Source organism: Cryptotermes secundus, unplaced genomic scaffold, assembly GCF_002891405.2.
Source record: "Cryptotermes secundus unplaced genomic scaffold, Csec_1.0 scaffold597, whole genome shotgun sequence".
Classification (NCBI taxonomy): Eukaryota; Metazoa; Arthropoda; class Insecta; order Blattodea; family Kalotermitidae; genus Cryptotermes; species Cryptotermes secundus.
In genome coordinates this window covers 226,244-249,105 of record NW_019743156.1, presented here as the reverse complement: position 1 = coordinate 249,105, position 22,862 = coordinate 226,244, and the positions used below count along the sequence as shown (strand labels likewise).

Genomic DNA, 22,862 nt, shown 5'->3' with positions numbered 1-22,862 from the left:
GGCTGTTGGCTCGGCACATAAATAATATAGAATTGAATTACTATTATTATTATTATTATTATTATTAGTTCTTAGTATGATGTCGCTCACCTGAATGCCTCCCTTAGTTCGTCTTCACCATCTGCACCTTTCATCTTCTTCGACATCATCTGCAAGAACTCGTTAAACTCGATGGTTCCATTACCATCTTGGTCTACCTCATTTACCATGTCTCTGAGTTCCGTTTCTAGGCAGATAACAAGAGATGGGTTAAATATGCTTTGAAATATAAACTTAATATTTTTTAAATAAGCAAATGAAGGAAATTCTTAAATCTAGCAAGAATAAAGTCCCTTGGGAGAGGACAGAATCACGAAAGGTTTTTCCCCAAATTGGAGCAGTGGGATTAAACGGGTTAGGGTGCACAATAAGCACTCCTATAAGATTTCTTGGTGTATTTACATATTACACCAATTATTACCGCTGCAATCACTGCTAACTTATAATCATCGTGTAATAAAATATACTGTAAGTCTACTGCCGTCTACTGAAGAGATACGTAATTACGGCAGGAAGTAAAAAGAGAAAACTCTTATCACAGAACGAACTGTCGTTAAAATTTCAAATTTTAAATTCGTTTAGTGGGGGGTGGAGTCCAATTGGGTCCACTCGACACGGCGGCCACTGATTGGCCTATTGTAGCCTGCCCCGGGTGATTATGATGATGGAGAATTTTGTGGAATGAAGATTGGTAGGGGAAACCGAAGTACTCGGAGAAAACCTACCCTAGCGCCACTCTGTCCACTACAAATCCAACTTGACCAGACCCGGGTTTGAATCCGGGCCGCCGCGGTGGGAAGCCAGCGACTAATCGCTTCTGCTATGGCGCGGTCAACTGTCGTTATCCTGTCTGAGAAACCATTATCACAGAGTTCCTTTAACCCATTTCGTCCGAACATTAATACAAGCACATAAACTTGGATTACTTGACATAACAGGAGACAGGGAGCACCGGTAACCGAGCGATTAAGATAATAATTGTGCCTCAGATTCTGCTACGCTCTAACACTGAGTATCGGCAGTTCCGAATATAAAAAGACCGTACTTTTTGTGGTTACGTATGCCATGAATAATTATGTTTCTTTTTTGTCGGTTTATCGCTACAATTAAGTACAGGGGTTTGTCACATCTGTCAAAAACCCAAGGAACTTCTCACACTGATGAGGTGTCTTGTAAAATTCGAAAGTAATTTCGTTACATAATCGAGTTGCCCAAAATTAAGTAACTGAAAAAAGCGAACAGTTAAATTAAGCGAAGAAAACATGAATATCTGAAACTATTACAAAGGCATGTTGTCCCTATGCGTAATTAACTACACGCCAAGCAATTAAGACGTAGAGAGGAGTGGAGTTATAATTTCACCATTCTTGATCTCGAAACTGGATGGAAGTGAATGGTTAGTTTTGCGCTCCGGCCGCTTTACCCCTGGGGAAATATCCCCCGGTACCCATTGGATAGGAGGATGGGTGGGCCTCACAGCCGCTCTGGACGTTGTGGAGTAGAGAAAAATCACTTCCTTCTACCGGCTAGACAACCACGGTTGTACAGCCAATAGCCATCACTATACCAACTGAGCTATTCCGGCTGTGCTTGAAGCTGGCGTACGTACTGGAATATTTAAACCTGCGGGAAGATTGTACATATTCTTCATAAAAGGTAAAATTGTTCTTGTGTTTAACTAATTAAGCACTACGCCATGAAGGCGTATGGGGGAGTGGATGTACAGGTCCACATTCTCTTGACCTCGGCCCTAGCTGAAGCTGAATAGCCAGCTTCACGCACCGGCCGCTTTACTCCCCAGGAAAGAGCCCCCGGTACGCAGTGAATAGGAGGTTGGGTGAACCCCAGAGCCCGGCTGGACAACGTGGAGAAGAGAAAATGCTCGACTCTACCGGAATTCGAGCTCCGACCCCTTAGTCGTCCAGCCCGTAGCCAGTCGCTATACTGATTACACTATCTCGGCTCCCCACATGCTCTTTATAGTTTTGAATATTGTTTAAAAAGGAGGGCCCCTTAAACCAATAAGGTTTTAGGAGGAATAACTGAAAGTAATTCTGTATCTTTTAATGGGTTGTTTTCTGGACTTCGTGTAACATCCGAAAACCGCAATTTACGAAATGGGCACTTTTGTAATTGGGTCATCGTGTAGTAATGGGAACGAAATAAACAATCTGAGAATTAATTCCCTCACTGCGGCCTCACAGTCACGTCACTTAATGCAGCTCTGCGCAAGACATGTAAAATTGACGCTTAATAGGAAAATCGTGGGTCAGTTTCTCTCTCCTTCCGTGTGTTTTATGTGACAAACTATTCAGTTGGTTTCGATAAAAAGTTATTTTGTATCTACATTAAGGTTGTCTAAGTTGCAAAAATGCTGGTGCGTATCGGTTATCCTATATTTACAAGACACTATATTAATTTACCCCCTCGTTGGTGTCTCCACCTTATCGTGGTGAGGGGGTTTGAGTATGCCAAGGACCCTGAGAGCTATACCAGCGGTAGCGTAGCTACTGGCAGGGCCTCCCTTGCTGGACAGGTCAAAGGGTAGGCATCAGACGAAGAGAGACACCAAAAACCAAAAACTGATGCCGGAAGCAGCGTCATCAGCAGCGACTTGAAGCACAGAACAAATGATGCTCGAGATGGTTCAAGTTCGTATAGCAACAGGCGTGACCAGAGTGGTTTGAACGGCTGTTGTACTGCGATGTGGAAAGCAAATGGAAAAACTACCACATTATCACTTTTCCTGGATAGTCTCTTTCCAAAAACAGAAGATCACATTAAGTGGAGGAACTGTTTTGGAAGAGACTGTGGACCTGTCATCTGACAGTTACTGATCAATCAATCAATATTAATTTACATGAAAATCAAATCTAAATTTATATATTTTTCAAAAGAGCAAAATTAAATGTAAAGTTGCTCCAGTACTTAATTAATTAATCATTACGTTATGAAGAAATATAGGGAGTGAAGTTATAGCTCAACCATTCTTGACCTTCTAAAGGGTTCATCGTACAAAAGAATGTTAACATATAACCGTAATAATATAAGGTCATAAAATTGATGGGAGTTTCATGTATGTTGCAGGCCAATAAGAAGTGGATTTTAGAATACATTTTGAAGTCACGAGTATGAGAAACAAAACTTCAATAATGTAATTTCACATTTACCAGATAGTTTAATGAAAGAATATAGGAAATATACACATGGCGTGATAGTTCTGACTCTAACGCACAGTTAGATCTTATTCGTGAATGCTGACAGTTGATTCTCTGAAAAGCGGTTAATACGAGTATATTAGTTGTAAAAATGCTCATGAGTCTATTTTAACATGCCTTTACGATCTGTATACAACATAACAGGATTCAAACCACGCATATGATTTTGTTCCTATGAGTAGAAATAGATAAGAGGCTGTGTTATTCTTCAAGCCCGTTCGGAAAACCAGTGTTGATTGTTTGATAATAACGTCAGAAAATATGCGCAGAATATAGGGTTTCTGGGACGCCCGATCACTTCTGTTCAATATCTCGAAGATTTTAATATTTCAAAAAAACTTTTGTTATACATAGAATCTGTGTTTCAGTCATCTCTGCAACGTTTGTCAAACACAGAATTTGAGTTTTAATCTTCCTTGCAACTCTTGTCAAACATAGAATTTGTTTAATTTTTTCTCACAGCGCTTGTCAGCCAAAGAATTTGTGATTTATTTGTCTCTATAACGTTTATTAAGTGTATAATATGTGTTTCGCTTTCTCTACAAAGTTTGTCGAGCATAGAGTTTGTTTCGTTTACCCTACAACGTTTCGACCATAGTATCCGTGTTTCATTTTCATCTACAACCTTCATCAGACACTGACTTAATGATCCATTTCCTCCACAACGTTTGTTGTGGAATCTGTGTTTCATTTCTTCCTACAGCGTCAATCTAAACAATATTTCTCTAGATAGAGATTATCGAATTAAGCTCGAGATGCGTTTCGACATTCATATAGGCTTCCATGTCAGATCTAAATTGGAATTTAAATGGCTCAACAAGTTTTGTTTCTCCAATATAAAATTTAATCGAAATTGTTTTATCCGCACTCCAGTTTTTTCACATGTCCAGAAGGGCGAACGGTGTGAGTTTAATAAGGGATCTGTAAGGATGCAAATGCTCCTAAAGACGAAAAGAAAGAAAACAAACTAGAAGAGAGATAAATTCACGGTGTTACTGAAAACGGTAGAGTTATTTAGCGCCGAATTATAGTACAGTGTACTTAACTGCAAATGAAACCTTAGGAGACTTGCGCAGTTCGGTATAGCCTTGTACCAAATTGCAAGTTGTAACATCTCACTGTGCCGGCAACAGCGCATTACGTAATCGCTACTGTTTCTATAAGTCACTTCTTAATGTCTTTGTCGGGAAATGAGTCATTTGTGGGAAGAGGTTCAGTACATTATTGCCATATCTGAGGGCTTTAATGTTTTGCCCATTAGTTCTGATGTATCTTGCCCTTATATATACGTAGTATCAGATGACACAGTATGATTACGGAACATTAGGCTCCTAATTTCAACCATCCCGCAAAGCACTTTTATTGCTTAGAACTTCTAGGAGGTCCCGACGACGAATCTAGGTTATCCTTCCTTGTCATTCTTGTCATTCTACCTGATATCCCAAAGCAACGCTAGGATAGTTTTTTAAAATAGGCATATATCCATAATTTTTCGATTTAATTTGGGTTTATCGGTTTATTTGATCCTTTATGCATTTTACTTCAGTCCTGTGTTTCGCTGCTGATGTATCTATGCCATTTTAATGAGAATATTTTGCTTCCAAAAGATGGTTTCTATTGAAAACTATTTCTGTTTACTGAACTGAATAAATTTCATTTATCTTTGGCAGATGGTGTTGATTCTGAACATTGTTCTTGTGGGAGGAATAAGAGCAGCACTACCACGTGGCCAGAATTTCTTGACGTCTTTTCCAGATGGAGACTAAAACAGAACCCATTTCAGAAACTTTCTGGTTTTATATAAAATTAAGGCGATGGACAAGTACAGCATAGTAGGCAATAACGAATCCTCCTATATCCTCCTCATTTCAATATTTCGAATCTTTCTCGTGTTTGGTGATATAACGTATAAAAGTTGCAGGGTGTCATTGTTGAAGCATCAATGCGAATAACGTAACTGATGTTTTTTTCTGATCTTAGTTAAAAACAAGTTTTCGTTATATTTATGAATTGGTATGAGAGACAATTTTATAGAATCCAGTACCTTCACTAAAAACTTAAAGAAACGGATACAAACCTGTGGGTCTCTGCCCCAGCGATCTCATGACTACGCCCAGCTCTGCCATGGTGATTGTACCATCTTCGTCTTTGTCGAATAGCATGAACGCTTCTTTGAATTCTGGAAAGAACATAACATTGTCATATAATGTAGTGGTATTTTTCTTTATTCATAATATTGTGTGCGATCTATGGTAATGTAAAAAACAAACCAAAATATAATTATAAAATATAACTCGCGAAACGAAATATGTGTATATTTCTGATACCAAAACTTGCAAAAAATTAAACTGTATTTAAGTTAAACTCAGCTCTGTTCACCAGTAAATTGACAGTTGATATATGTAGACTTCATTTGAAGCCTGCATTTTCGTAATAGAATGTATTTCCTTCTACATGTATGCATTAGATGTGTCGTATTTCGGAGTAAAGCAGAAGGAACTATTTCGTGTGTACCCGAGATTCGGAACATTACTCTAATTGCACTGTTTACAGTTTCTCATTATTAGTCATGTTCAACTTACTGATTTTATAATTGTTAATATCTATTATATTAATAACATTCAACATAACTGTGAAACAATTGAAAGTAACCGGGGTAAGGCAACGCCGATGCACCTACATTACTAAGTTTTGTCCAAGGGAAACCGCAAGTCCACTGACCATGTAAGGCAAACAAGATAAAGTTGAGCTTATGTTTAACTAATTAAGCACTACGCCATGAAGGTGTATGGGGGAGTGGATGTATAGATCCACATTTTCTTGACCTCAGCACTAGTTTAAGTTGTCAGCTTCACGCCCCAGCCGCTTTACCACCAGGGAAATAGCACCGATACCCATTGTGTGGACCTCGGAGCCGGCCTGGACGATATGGAGAAGAGAAAATTCTGAACCTACCGGGACTCGAACTCCGACCCCTCTGTCATCCAGCATGTAGGCAGTCGCTATTCTGACTACACTTCCCCGGTTCACCTGACTATATATATATTTAAAAAAAAAAAGGTAAAATTATTCCTGTAACAGAATTAAAAAAAAGTAAGTAAAGCTATCCCTGTAACAGGACGTTGAGGCACATAGGGTTGTGAGAGGTCGAGGTTCCCACATTTTCTAGACAATCGGCTCACAGATGGCGGTAAGACTGTCAACCTTACGCTCCTATCGTCTTTTACGCCCCAGGAAGATACCTGGTACTCATTTCTGTTAAAGGCTGAGTAGACCCCAGGGCCATAGTGCGGCTGCAAAGATTAGATCAATGGAAAAATGCAATTATCTCAACGGGAATCGAACGGCAACCTTCATGTTTGTAGCATAGTGCCTCAACCAACTACGCTACCACGTGCCCCTTATGTATGAATTACGGGTTCGAAAGAAGCAGTAAAGGCTCAGTTGGTTAAGCACACAGTCATGAAAACGCAAGGGAAGTGGAACTAATAGCTTCACGCATAACATAGAGGTGAGTGTTGGGATTCGATACCCACTGAATATGAGATTGTGTGGGTACCGGAAGCGACCTTGACGAATTTCCTAATAGGTACTAACGTGGAGAATGCAATAAAACTACTACACTTAATAAGTTGTCGGATTTCTGTAGTCGCACGTGTAAAATGTTGGGCATATTTCCGGATAAGGTCACTCCGTTACCTTCACATCACGATGACTGCCGATACAACTTGATATTGGAAGTATACAAGAAATGAATAATGAGAATGCTATTTGGAAGCTCATTGGATGATTAGAACTACTGTATCTAAAGCTGTAAGTCCCCCCCCCCATTGGCGCTACAGCCCCAGTGGGCCTAGGCCTACCTCCATGAAACTCTCGGGCTGTAAGATTAGTTTCGGTATTTTCTTGAATAAGCGTAAATTTGTACAATACTTTATATGAAGACAAGTGATACAGCCGCTGAGATCTCAACGGAAAATCTCATTACTTGTTACGCTATATAAGCTTTCGTGCAATTAATTCGTCATTTGTCACCCCATTTTCATTCCCAGTCCTACATGTTATCCATTTATATATCAAAGCATACAAGGTGTGGCAATAAAGAACCCGGATTACTTTTATGACTCATTTCCGGCCACGTCATTGACGAAGAGGATATTCAAAATTACTGAGTTTTCATACTTTGTCCATCATCCTGTATTCTAGAAACTAGAAAACACAACGTTTCGGAAACCGGATCTGTTTCCGTCTTCAGGTAAATGGGAAACACCTACTTTGTTGGGTCCCTTAGAAAGAGCTAACCTCAGTCACTAGTTTTTGGAATACCGGATGATGGACGAAGTCCGAAAACCCAGTAATTCTGATTGTTATAATATACCATCATCAGAATCCTTTTGAATCTACGTCTCCGTTATGTAGAAAATAAACAAGATTTCACATAAATATATAATCAATACTCAATGAACAGACACGAGAAGCACAAAGATACGGCTGCTCGTTTGTCCCTGACCTACTTAATTACTTACGTTCATGCAACATGTAAAACTCAACAATTGCTTCCTAGAGCAGGTCACGGTAGCCGAGCTGTCTAAGGCATGCACTGTCTTCGCTCACTCGGAAGCCGGGATCGTGGGTTCGAATCCCAATCAGGGCATGGATATTTGTGTGGGGTTTTCTGTGTTTGTGTACAGGTAGAGCCCTTGCGACGAGCTGATCACCCGCCCAAGGAGTCCTACCGTACGTCTAAGATCTAGTAAAACCCGAAGTGAACGGAGAGTTTCATGGAGGTAGGCCTAGGCCCAAAATGAGGGCTGTAGCGCCAATGAAATTTTTTTTTTCTAGGGTAACCTAAAAGGGTAAAAAGTCTCACGACTACAAAACGTGGCTATAGAATAACCTGTAAGAAAACGCGTATACCGAAATAACTAAACAAACAGCGATCTAACTAACTATCCAATAAAAAAAGTAAAGCTATCCCTGTCAAAGGCCGAGGAGGCCCATAGGGTTGTGAGACGTTGAGGTTCCCACATTTACTAGACAGTCGGCTTATAGACGGCAGTAAGGTTGTCAGCCTTACGCGCCGGCCGCCTTTTACCCCCAAGAATATTACTGGTACTCATTTCTGTTAGAGGCTGAGTCGACCCAAGCGCCATAGTGCGGCTGGAAGGATTAGGTGAATTGAAAAAATCCACCTCATCGGGATTCGATGCCGCGACCTTCAAGCTTGTAGCATAGTGCCTCAACCAACCACGCTACCGCGTACCCCTAACTATTCAAGGGGACTAACAATTATTCAGGTAGACAAGACCGGGTGTCAAATCAATCAAATCCATGCCCTCCCATGCTGTTTCTTTAAGACTCGTTTCCCCCTACGCTTATGTGTCCCACATGGCCTGTTTCTGTCACTACTTCCCATCAAAACGACATATGCATATGGCATGAATATTACATGTCGTGTCAGTCCGGTCATACATAATGTGATCGTCGTTATAATAAGCCATCGTTATCAAGGCGTATTGCCTTCTGAAGACAGTCACAACTGACCGAAACATGTAAAGGCAGTATATAAATATATACTATTTCACACTGGGCGGTGTGGTCAAATCATTTTATAATAAGTTAAAATATGTTTATTTATTACGCATTTGAATGTTCATCCTAGAATAACGTTTGAACAAATAGATGGAGTCTCATAACATTCATCCTAAATTCTTATTTTTGCTTTATCAACGTCATTAATACCAACACGATCTCCATGTGAAATTCTGAGGTGTACTACCTCCATTTCATGTAAGCCCCTGAAATTTAGTGTGACATACCTTTAGAGTTCATGTAAGACATTTGACATATAATTACATAAATTTATTCTGTGTTCTATTCAGTTGTAATTTCCGTATTAAGAAGAACTTATAGGATGTATAAATATCTCAAAATATTTAAATAAATTCTACGCGACGACGTTTGAAACTATATAATTTATACAGATAATCCTTTCATTCTCCAGAAAATATGTTTTAACTTCGTTTTTACACTAAATTAATCAATGGTCAATACTGAACATTATTACAACTAATTTTAATACAACTGTAATTATTAAAATTAAAAATTAAAACAAAACTTACCTGCTACTTGATCTTCTGTTAATCCGTACTCAGACTGCATGCAAATAAAAACACAAGATTAGACCCAGAACTGTTGAGATTGTAGTGAACAAAGTGTTCAAGTAGAGGGGAGACCATTGATAGGAAATGTCTAAATACAGACTTTTCTAAGAAACAGAGGGTCAATATATACAGCAATCATCACACACTTGAATAAACGCTAAGTTAGGTATGCTCCATCCAATATAGGAACGAGAATGCGTATCCACCTTAACCTTTAATATTAATCAAAATTCCATTAGAAAATCTTCGAAGGTAAGAATAAAACATCCGAAGAGCGCATTCTTCTGGCATGTGACACCGTGTAGCGACACATTTGTTTAAACAGTTTAAACAGCCCCTCTACCAACTACGCTACCGCGTGCTAAATTTTAACTACGTTACTTTCCTCAGAACTCTGGCATTCTTTATACAGATCTTATTAAACAATTTGCTGTTCTTTAATCTAAATCTTTTGTTACTTTTCCTCATGACACAACACTGTTAGGTTTAATATGGACTGTTACTTTCTCTTCCTCAGACAGCCAGCTCATGCTCTACAGAAACGTAGTTTCATCATACGTCGGATGTTCGAAATTCTCTTAAATCCGCTGACCCCAGAAGACTTTAACATCCATGGACCGTTTTCATCCTTACGTTTCCACAATGTCCATAAAAACAAGAGCGCGTGCGTGTATCTTAAAACTGAATACTTAATCCGACAGATGGCGTTAATTAGAGGAATTATTCAAAATGAACTAACCACATGGAGCTGGGTCCATTTTAAGAAGCCGTCAGTCACTCATCTACTCAAGGATTTCACAAAATTCTATGGAACCAGAAGCTTCACTCTCGTGTTCACAAGAGCCCTACACTTGTCCCTATCCTGAGCCAGACGAATCCAGTCCATGTCGCCACATCCTGTTTCTCTAACATAAGGAATATTTATAAACGTTTTAGTGCTTGTTCTTAAATTTATAAGGCCGATTACAGTGGCCTAGTGTACTAAGGCATGAAATGTTTTCACACGCTCAAACAGTGGAATTGTGAGTTCCCACTAGAAGCATGGATCTTTTCCTCCGGTTCTTATCTGCTTGTGTTGCCCTGTGTAGGTAGCGGTCCTGCGAAAGGGCCGACCTCTCCGTCCAGAGAGTCCTACAGACCCTACAGACTGTCTACAAAATGCATAGTTCCAGAAGAATGCTGATGGGTATAGGCCAGAAGGCCAAACACAAAAGGCAGAAGAAGCAAAAGTTTTATAAGCCGCTGGAAGAAGATTTCCAATCAGATATAGGTCAAGATTTTCAATCCCACTTTTTATTGTCACGTGAAAGCGTGATTATATAAGGGGTTTGGATTGGTAATCGGATTTATTGGACTCTTAAATACGCAACTCGTAACTACGCGTTACAAATCACTATCACACATATAGCAGTGTTCTCAGTCATGGTCTTCACTGCGCTGCTTGGTAGCGGCTTCCAACAGTGCAGCATCTCGGCTTCCGTGTCCAACGGCTCCTGTCCTCGTTGGCTGGCTCCTTTCATCTGCAGCTCCCGAGATGAACTAACTGGCTTCACAACGTATAAATGCCTTCTTATATAGCCTCGGTACGGACCACATAGAAAACACTTTTCCCAAAATTTCTTCTATTGTTTCATGACGTATATATAAGCACGACCAGCTTAGAGAACACCGCTTCCAAATTACTCCCCCGTTGCCTGTTATCAAGCTGCTGCCTAGTAACGGGGCGTCTTTGCAGAGCCTTTCTCTAGCAACGGCTGTTTGGTGGCTTCAGAGTTCTTGCCCGGAGCAAACATACCACAGTATTATATTTCGTTCTTGCGCAGTAAATATTTTTGTGTTCGCTGCGCAGAAGCTGCGAATGAAATCTGAAAGGAGGTGAACAAGTTTCATAATCTCTTATATAACCGCTGATTTATGTAAAATGTTGTTAATTGTTTAGTTTCTGTATTTTTCTCACTTCAGTATTATCATAAAGTTGTGGTAGTGTATAGATACTATAATTTTCCTGCATATGCCATACAGCAGAATACATTATACGTAAGCATTTTTTGTACACATACACGTGTATGTTGCATTTTCTTTATTCTTTGGTGTTGATTCTGTAATTACTTCTGTAGTTGATGAGTTAGCAAGTTAAATACAAAGAACCGACTCACCCTCATTTTGTGGTTACCTCATGTTATTGCCTGTATATACAAAAAATCGACAGTTAAGATGGCTGAATAATGAATTGAAAGGATTCTGGAAGGAAAAGGCCATAATCTATTCGAGTTGCCACCCAGAAATTTTCCTCAAGGGATGATTGAGAATTAGGTTAAAGGTAATATTATCAACTGGGTTTCATTAATTAAGCACCATGCCAAGAAGATGTACAAGGTATATAACTCTGTCATTCTTGAACTCGGCACTACTTGGAGGTGAGTGATTAGTTTCATGCTCCGACCCCTTTAACGTGTGAGAAATATCCTCGACTATCTTACACTGCATAATGCGTGCTATAATGTTCTAGAACTTCTCATCAGTTCTCGTAAAGTGTGAGGTAAGGGTTCACGGGGTTGCTATGGACCTACATAAATTGTCTGTAGTGATGTAAATGTTAGTATATCTGATTGCTATTCAAAATGATCCGGGTTCGAAATTTGGCCAGGAAACCAAATATCCCGCACGGCGATTTTCATGTTTCTCTTCAGTTCTTCTTTCAAATATGGGATATCATCTTAAATTGGGCCATAGTCGCTCCATTCTACATAATTTACAATCAATATACTTCATACTATTAGACTTTACATGCCTAGAACTCTTAATGTTTTTTTAAATCGCTTAGTGGGGGAGGGTGGAGTCCAACTGGGTCCACTCTGCACGGCGGCCACTGATTGACCTATTGTACTTGCCCTAGGTGATTATGATGATGAAGAATTTGATGGAATTAAGATTAGCAGGGGTAACCGAAGTACTTGGGGAAAACCTGCCCCAGCGCCTCTTTGTCCACCACAAATCCCACTTGACCAGACCCGGGATCGAACCCGGGCTGCCGCGGTGGGAAGCCAGTGACTAACCGCTTGAGCTATGGCGCGGCCCAAAAGCAACCTTACAGAGAAAAAGTTTCGTGACAGTGTATTTGAATTCCCACTGGAGTATGTGTTGCAAACTACGTACATTAAAAGTAGAATGTAGTAACTTTCTAATAATGACGTAAGGGTCCACGTCACTAAACTATGATGACGGATTCTTGTTCTCGTCGTAGATTTAGTATATTAGGAAAGTAAGCTATGGTGAATATGCAGTCAAAGTCACAGACGACGAACAGCAAGCATGATCAATGACACAGCGTGAACGGAAAATCCAGCGCGCAATCAATGAGTTCAACTGATTAGCGAATGTAACTAATTTACTGCATCGAGTTCAGCGACAACGTTCATTAGCTCCTCTGTGTCAGTGGCCGTGACAAAGTCACTGAACCGTGTGGCTGATACCCACGTGACAGTTTAAGTGGTATCAGACGCCTCGACATCTTACGTTAAGTAGACAGGTCTGAGCTTAATGCTCCTCGGAACATCTTAAATTGTTCTAGGAAAATCTGGGTCACGTGTTTGTGGGGCAGGGCATACAAGGTTACAGATTGCAACTCCCTATATCAATTCTGTCACGGAGCTGGGATAGCGCAGTCGGTATAGCGACTGGCTTCGGGCTGCACGATCGAGAGGAGGGACTTCGAGTCCCACTAGGGGCAAGAATGTTGTCTTCTCCAAGTCATCCAGACCGGCTTTGGGGTTCACCCAACCTCTCATCCAATGGGTACCGGGGGCTCTTTCCCCGGGGGAAAGTCATCCGGTTTTCGGGCCGAGATTTGAACTAGAGACCTTTCGAATATGAAATGGGAGTTCTACATGTCGACCATGACTTTTGGTTTCATAAGTTGTGCTTTCTCACATAATATTGCTATGGTTAGGTTAGGAACGATGCGAAATCCACACAAAATTTTCTCGAAAAATCTCAAGAGAACGAGGCTCTATGCACACGCTGGAAATTAATGTTGAAACTGACGAAGTGTACTGAACTTAACTGGCTCACGATAAGGTCCAATGGATGGCATTTGTGAACACGGTATTTGAAATTATGATTTGATATACACGGGTAATTCCTTCATCAGTTATTTAGCTCTTAGTTTTCAATGATTATCCTGAGAAATGAACTTATTACTGTATTTTTGACAGAATAAAGTATAGACAGTACTTCACGGTATGGAACTTCAGCTACATATTTCAATGGAGGTCACTAATGACATTGCTGTGAACCTCTCTCCATCCTTATATTCACTCAGCGCTGTCGGGATTTTCGGTTATCTCGTCAGAGAATAAAGATGTAGGTGTCTGGTGAATCAAGAAAAATTTAAGAGAAGAAGAAGATATGAGGTACATAATAATTCGTTATGGAGACTAAAGCAATTCACGGAAGAAACACACAGGTAATCTCTGTGCACAAGCATCTGGTAATGCTTGAAATTGTGAGTGAAATTTGAGGACAAGGTTAGAAAAATTATTTTATATTAACTTTGCAAGAAAATGTACATAGTCATAAAGTTGGTTCAGTAATATGCATATAACCTTAGAGTAACACTGACTGAAATTGTATTAATTTAACAGAAAACTGAAATAATACTGAGAAACGATGCGTATGGAAAACAGGAATTCTTTGAAAATAGACAGAAACCTTGCATATGAATTTCAAATAAATGTATATAATTTATTTACTTATTTTTGTCTTTGGAGTTGTGACCATAAAACTGATTTGCCAATTTTCTTTTCTATAATTGTAATTTACTCACGGACTGCTGCCTCACTTCGTAAGCATCCTTTAAACTCCGTAGTCGATGATACTCGTGGCCGTATTTGTCATAGCATGCTTCCGTTTCCGCCATTTTGTCATATTCTATTGGAATTTCACACTAAACTCTTCTCTAATGCAGTGTCACTTTAATAATACGGTATGAATAGGAACTTAATCAGAGACACCACACAAAATATAAAATAATTCCGATTTAAATATACATCACTTAATGTTCAAAATCAAATTATACTGCTTAAATTTCACGTTCATAAATATGTTACGTTACTGTCATATCCCTACATTCATAGGCATGTATAATAAATTGTTTAACATAAGAATTAAATGTGTTCCGAACATTCATTGACACACTCTTACTATGTTTCTATCACTTGAAACTCGCTCATGTTTAAAGTCTCCAACATAAATGTCCTGATTCCTGGCACAATCGCAAAGAGAACAATCTAGCAAGAACATCTTCGTCGGAAAACAGAAAGAGAGAGCTAGAAAAAACGCGAGAGCTTACACGGGAGAGAACGGCGAATGAGTAATTAAATCAGGAATATCTCTCGGAGCTATATCAGGTTAAATCATAACCCTGATCAATGTTTAAACGCTGTTTGGTGTACATACTTAGGGGAGAATAAAAATCAATATATTCAACTTCGTTGTATGAGCGATAATTGGTGTCATTGCAATTACAACCCCAGACTTTACCCCCAAACAAAAAGAAAAAATACAATGAAAGTAATTGTGTGCTTTTCAGACAGTACAGTAAAATTATTGCACAGGCTTGTATAGCGGTAGCATTCTAGAAACATATTTAGAAAGTATGCGGTTCGAATCTTGTCCCGGTTACCAGCCATTCCGTGTGAAATTTCCTCCACTCTCTTGGTGAATGGTGGTATAGTACACTGAAACAGACCTTTTCCACTCCTTTCCAAATATTTTCCATTTCGTTTTTTTTTAATCCTGCTATGTATGAAAGCAGTGGTATTAGGGTCGTCGATGCAGTAAAGAAATATATTTTTGTGTCCCCCCCAAAAAAAACTCTTGTTTGGGCACAGGTGCCCTATCTTAGGGAATAAATCTGATGAGGAGCGAATTTCATCTTCGTCTAATGTTAAGATTAAGGATGCACCTTCATAGCGTGCTGCTTCATTGATACATAAAAGTAGGTGTGTGGATAATATTAACATTAATCTTATAGAGATAGGATGAGATGGTATGGATTGGATTGAGACAGGGCATTAGTCCCTCCGAACCCCACAGACCGGCGTCACGGAATGAATCCACGTAAACAGAGCCAAAGATCAATAGTTATAAAACATTTTCTGAACACACACACACTCCCTCACGCACACACATACATGTATAAAATCGGTTACGTCTGTTATTGACTGTGTGGGTGGATGTGTATGTCCTATATCGTCCTCATGCCGTTTCCATGGAAACGCAGTTTTCACGTATTAACGCAGGTATCAGCTCTGCTTTCGTAACTGCGCTATGTGAGCGATAAAACTGTAACTTAACTTTACTGTTTCAACGAGAAAGGAGGGAAGGAAATAGGTCCTGTAAGTATAAAGGAAAGAAAGAGAAGGTACGAAGGATAAAGACAGAAAACAAAAGATTCCCCGGTGAATTTCAACTGGCCATTTGCAATGGGATAATATCACCTACTATTATATGTTTATATGTGAGCCCTACGATTTCTGATTTTTAAAGCTTTACTGTTAAGTCCACAGCCTTATATCTGTCTGAAACAAGGGTCTAATGCCTCGCTACGTAAAACTTAAATTTGGCACTAGTAGTGTGTCGGTTATTAAACAATTTACCGCTGATTAGCCCTGTTTAACATCGTTTTGCCATAAAGCTGACGTCCTATGTTGAAACATTTGTGTCTGCCTTGAGTCACTGGACTACATCGTGTTCACAGCGCGCATTACATATTTATAAATACCCGCGTTAGTCTTTAAACATGCCGTCTCACTGTTAACACCGTAAGCGCTTCCTAGACGTATGGGTAATCCAGAGAGTGAGGTTTTGACTCGGACAGAAACATGCGCAACGCACTGCTTGTCCTCAGGTACACAGAAAGGAAGAGGTGCCAAAAACATCTCTTTACATTAACGTGGTTGCAAAGATATGTGGTTAATCTGAATATTAGCTAATCAGCGACTTAAAAGCTTTGATTTCCATTAAGTATTTTCTGTATATTTACGTACCAGTTGCATTATTGATTGTTTTAGGACACTAGGGAGGAAGGAAGCTTCTCCAAGTATAATTAGAATGAGCAAGTCAAGGAAGATGAGATGGGCAGGGCATGTAGCGCGAATGGGGAAGAAGAGAAATGCATATAGAATATTGGTGGGAAAGCAGAAGGAAAGAGTCCACTGGGAAGACCAAGACGTAAGTGGGTGGATAATATTAAAATGGATTTTAGAGAGATACGATGGGGTGGTGTGGATTGGATGGATCTGGCTCAGGATAGGGACAAGTGGAAGGCTCTTGTGAACACGGTAATGAACCTTCGGGTTTTATAAAATCCGAGGGCGGGGGCGGAAGGAAGAGAAAACGAGAGAAAGAAAAATTGATTAGTTTGGAGAGTGGAAGAAGAACCTTATTTCGATGGATTAACCAAGCAGTTGTCTGGGAAACAAACACCTGTGCTAACAGGATATCTTGAAAATCGACCGAAATATCTGATAGTGCGATTTCAGAAAGAAATGCTTCAGCTTTACGATACTGTTACTTACCTGACTTCTGAACCTTCTAATGCCATGAAGAGATGCTCTTGTGTAGCTCAGTGACTATTCACTTCACAAGGTGAACTGTGTGCCATGCAGTCAGTTAATTTCTCTGGTTTGAAGCTCAGAGCGTCTAACACGCACATTCTTTTTATTTTATATAATATATTTCCGTCTTCAAAGCAACCTCCTTTCCTCAAATATCGTTTAAATGAATGCGACGACCATAAGGATAACATGTGAGATTAATTGATTTTAATCAAGAAATATCGCATTCACACGCGATATGAAATTGTGACATACCATGCAGCGCAACAATTTTAGCTAGATAGAAGACACCTGGGACGATCACAGTGGCCCCGCGGTCTAAGGCATGAACTGTCTTCACCCGCTTAAACATCTGGATCGTGGGTTCGAATCACGATTGTGACATGGAAAAAGCGGCCAATGTCAAACAAAGGGCTGTAGATGGGCCGCGCCATAGCTCAAGCGGTTAATCGCTGGCTTCCCTCCGCGGCGGCCCGGGTCTGGTCAAGTGTGATTTGTGGTGGACAAAGTGGCGCTGGGGCGGGTTTTCTCCGAGTACTTCGGTTTCCCTTGCCAGCCGATAGATGGATAGATAGATACCCTGATGATGGTCGTATAAGGCCGAAATACACGTACAATGTATGTTGTGAGAAAGAAGGGTGACTAATAATAAGCTGCACTGGAGACGGAACATATTACATGAAATAAATGATATTTTAATACAACAGAAAACGTAAATACAATATTATACATAAAATCCTGTTTCTGTAGTTGTTACCACATCACAATACACCACCGTTCGTACGTTCGACGATGGTACAGTTTCCACTTAGGCTCTTTTGCACTCAATGCACGAAATCTTTACAGTCAGTACTTTCAATGAACAAGGGGAAATGTAATTATCTGCATAAATTTATTGGGACTGGTGAAGGAAACGGGTCAGTGAACGGGACTATTCAACGAACGACGAGAAATAAAAGAGGCTTAACTGGCGAACGAGACAGGCCAGTGGAAGTAGGCCGAGAGTGGTCAGTGAACGAAAACTAGTGAACTGAGGCTCTAATGATTCACTGAAAAATGAACGTCATAGAACAGAAAACAAAAGCTGTAAAGGACACATTGATGGAACGGCGAATGGGAAGGAACATTGAATGAATAATCTGAGGCTGGAGGGCCGGGGTTCTCACTCCTTCAAGATGTAAGGACATATTCACCCTTTGCATTGACTTACGGGCCTTCAATTTGCAGACTCTAAACATAATATTCACTACCTGTCGCAAACAGGTTTGTATATTTCTGGACAATTTTCTGTAACAAATCTGTTGATTTCTTATTTCTGTAAAAGGCACAAAATGTAACGCTATCCTTGTAACAAGCCGTGAAGCCCTTTACCCACCAGGAAATTTCTGGTACTCATTTGTTAGAGGCTAAGTCGACAACAGGGTCATAGTGCGGCTGGAAGGATTAGGTCAAGTGACCTCATCGGGAATCGAAATAGCGACCTTCCGGCTTGTAGGACAGTGCCTCAACCAATTACGCTACTGCGTGTCCCTACATTTAAATGAATTCATGCGGACCAACCTATGCCCTGTCCCTACTGCATACCTTTGCTCCTTTCTGTAATCTACAGCTTATAGCGAGAGAGGAAAAATACTGCAATCAAGAATGGAGTAATCAGGAGAGCCAACCTTACAGTTGGAAATCCTAATTACTTATATTAATTACGCAGTTCTGCTCTATTTACCTACATAATGACACTTGCTGCGCATTGCCGTTGTAATTTCAATTCCAACACTGTGATTCCTTCAGTTGGGTGATCAAAGTGAACGACAGATCTCTGGAACAGAGACCCGGATCCAATATGTCGCCTAACTGATCCGACAATTTTGACTTTTCTTATGAACATCCTATCTATACTGACAATTACAGTTCGTTAACATGCGAACAGGACATCCACTCAAACTCCCTTCCACTAGACGCCAAGCGTGGGCCGCAAGTCTGGCTGAACAGGCATTCCCACGTCATACGGCCGGACCTGGCTGCCTACAGTGATGTCAGTATTTACTTCAAGCAGCGTAGCGTGGAGTTAAGTGGACTGATGTGGGAGTAAGTGGAATTCTACCATGTTGGTAGGCCTGGATTGAGTTGAATGCAGCAATAACGACGAACTTTTTAAATTGACAGGGGATAAAACAGACGTGGTTTTTAGAGTGCAAAGTCTGCACAGGAAATGGTGGATTTCAGTCCAGCTAGACTGTACATTCTTTCTGCCATGAACCCATAGTAGCACGTAATAACAAAGACTCGCAAGTTTTGATAAAAACGACCCCATATCAATAAATAACAGAAAATAGTACTTTAATAACAGATCGTTTTTGACTTGCGACTAATAAGCAGAAATAGATTCGAATTAATTATATACGGCAGTGGTTCCCAAAGCATGGGAGTTCACTCATCTAGAGGGAACCACCAGTGGGTTAAGGGGGCTGGGGGTATTCTTACTTATTTACTCATGGAGCTGAGCCCTTCCTTAGGAGCCACCAATTCTGCAGCTACTCAAGAATTTCCCAGAATTTTATGGAACCCAAAGGTTCATTACCGTGTCCACAAGAGCCCTCCACTGGACCTTATCCTGAGCCCAATCGATCCAATACACACCACCCCATCCTATCTCTCTAGGATCCATTTTAATAATGTCAACCCACCTACGTCTTAGTCTTCCCAGTGGACTCTTTCCTTCTGGCTTCCACACCAATAGCCTATATGCATTCCTCGTCTTCCCCATTCGCGCTACATGCCCTGCCTATCTCATCATCCTTGACTTTATCATTCTAATTAAACTTGGAGAAGAGTAGAAGTTATGAAACTCCTCATTATGCAGTTTTCATCAACATCCTGTCACGGAGATATTCTGGGGAAGATAAATAAGAAAATTAAATTAATTACAGATCACGCCATATGAGAAATCGAGTATTAAATTCCGTGCGTATATGAAATCTTCATAAATATTATTAATTGATATACACCTAAGATATGTTGATTTAAAGAGGAAGAAATAAAAATTACTTAGTTCGTACGAATTACGTACTTACATACGAGTGTATACACATGTAAAGGTTAGGTAATTTTTTTCCCTGTACTTAACTAATTAAGCACTACGCCATGAAGGCGTACGTAGGAGTGAATTTATAGATCTCTGGTACCCATTGCATAGGAATTTGGGTTGACCGCAGGGCCGGTCTGGACGACGTGGAGAAGAGAAAATACTTGACCTTACCGGGACTCGAACTCCGACTCTCTATATCGACTACGCTATCCCGGCTTCTGTATATATACAAAGTTAAGAATCCGACACGATGAAACATTCGCTGAGCTGAAATGGTGCCATTATGTAATAGATTTCGGAACCCACCAGTTTATAAAATAAAAGTTGCATTTTGAAATAAGGCGGATTACAGTTCTGAACGCAGGAAGGAACTTGAAGATTTGTACATTATTATCATATGAAATCAGGCCTCGCCATAGCTCAAGCGGTTAGTTGCTGGCTTCACACCGCGGCGGCCCGGGTTCGATCCTGGGTCTGGTCAAGTGGGATTTGTGGTGGACAAAGTGGCGCTAGGGCGGGTTTTCTCCGAGTACTTCGGTTTCCCCTGCCAATATTCATACCATCAACTGATCCATAATCACCCTCACCTTTCATCTGGGACTGGTACAATAGGCCAGAAGTGGCCGTAGTACAAGGGACTTAGTCCCACCCCACTAGCAATAAAAAAATAATATGAAATCACATTGGAAAACTCGAGCCGAATTTTATTCATTCTGTTGTTCGGTTATCGTGAATTCGGTAATTTCGTAACAAAACGCATTACTAACTGCAAGCAGCGGAGCCTTCCTCGATAAAATAACAGTCGCTAAGCTGACAAAGAAAATATTCACAGATTATTGAATCCCCAAATTTTCATTACCCTTCCCTTAAGAAACCGTTACTGGCCTTTATCCTGAACTAGAAGTAGAAGGATTCAGTCCCCAACTACATACCTTATTTCACTAAATTTCAATTACCTACAGTTCCAAATTTGTTTGAATTTCGCCTAAGTGTTCTCCTCTGTTTCGAGTTTCTTGCCAAAAATTTTATATACATTTCTGTTTCTTCCTATGAGTGCTACACTCCTCGCCCACACAGTTTTCGCTGATAAAATCGCATCTGATTAGAAATAAAAGAACATCGCGGTTGCTCTGCAATCCATATTAATATCTTCTGCCCGCCCTCTACACAGAATCAAGGATGCGTTCAGGAAGGCAGTGCTGTTGGCCCTTGGGTTCTAATTTTAGCTATATTGCGCTTGTCTCTTCGCCACCCATGGAGTTATAAATATTGGTTTCATCATAAAAGTTTAACCTTCATGAGAAAGTGGAGCTTCAATAAACAAGTTGTGAAGCAATTGTTTTCATAGGCGACGGATAGGAATTTTGGCTCACAGACTGCGGTTTGGCGCTTAACTTTAGTTTAAACAGCACTGTAATCATTATACGTTCAGACCTACAGAAGTTTGCTCAAGAACTGACACTTCCTGCCGTCCTTCATTCGTATCTGCAAGGTTCGGTTATCACGTTTCTGTGGTGTTTATTGCAATTCTTTAGCGTACCATGCCAAATCTAAGCTCTCAGATATACTAATTCTAGGAGCATTCAACCTATTACTTACTCACTCACTCGTGGCCGCGCCATAGCTCAAGCGGTTAGTCGCTGGCTTCCCACCGCGGCGGCCCGGGTTCGATCCCTGGTCTGGTCAAGTGGGATTTGTGGTGGTCAAAGTGGCGCTGGGGCGGGTTTTCTCCGAGTACTTCGGTTTCCCCTGCCAATCTTCATTCCACCAATTGCTCCACAATCACCCTCACCTATCATCTGGGGCTGGTACAATAGGCCAGAAGTGGCCGCAGTACAAGGGACTTTGTACCACCCCACTAGCAATAAAAAGAAACAATACTTACTTACTTACGCATGGAGCTGAACCCTTTGAGGAGCCGTCAATTATGTAGCTATTAAAAAATTCTCCAGCATTTTATGGAACCCGAAGGTTCATTACCGTGTTCACAAGAGCCCTCCACTCGTCCCTATCCTGAGCCAGACCAATCTGACCCATACCATCCCAACCCACTCGATCTCTCTAAGATCCATTTTAATTGCCCACCCACCTACGCCTTGGTCTTCCCAGTGGTCTCTTTCCTTCTGGCTCTCACACGAACATTCTATATAAATTCTTCTTCTCCCTCATTCGTGCTAAATGCCATGCCCATCTCATCCTCCTTGACTTGATCATTCTAAGGCTAGTCGTCCATTGGAAGCGGAAACCTGCGAACTGGGATTCGGCCGAATCTGTGCGAATCTGTTCGTCCGAATTCGTGCGTTCACTGCGCGTCCTTTGGCTGCGTGTTCGGCCGATGCCATTCGCGTTCTGTCATGGCGCTGTCTGAAGATTTATGTGATCTGTACGCGTTTGATACTCCTTTACTGGCTAGGTGACGAGCACAGAATAGGAGAAAAGAGTGGATTAGTGGAATTTTACCAAAAAGACAAACGTTTGATGAATTTTCTCATATATGGAGTGATTCACAAGAGGACGAGTCACAGTATTTTGGTTATTTTCGCATGAAGCAAGATACATTTGAATACACATTAAGCAAAGTATATCAGTTGAAGAAGTACAGTAACTTCCGAGAAACTATTTCACCTGAAGAACGCCTAGCTGTAACGTTAAGTTAAGGATTTGATAAGAGTTTGAGAAAACAAAATATTACATCGATGTTATATTATTCTTGCTTCTTAGTGATTACATACAAACC

General features: G+C 40.5%; 1 protein-coding gene across 1 annotated transcript in view; it reads right to left on the bottom strand.

The window, feature by feature from the left end:
• Positions 1-22,862, bottom strand: part of LOC111873906 (neo-calmodulin) — a 238,457-nt gene that overhangs the window by 7,010 nt on the left and 208,585 nt on the right. The window contains exons 4-6 of the mRNA XM_023868984.2: positions 9,380-9,413; positions 5,335-5,436; positions 91-226 (exon numbers count right to left, since the gene is read on the bottom strand). Coding sequence (XP_023724752.1) covers positions 91-226; positions 5,335-5,436; positions 9,380-9,413 — 272 coding nt within the window. The remainder of the gene's footprint in view (positions 1-90; positions 227-5,334; positions 5,437-9,379; positions 9,414-22,862) is intronic.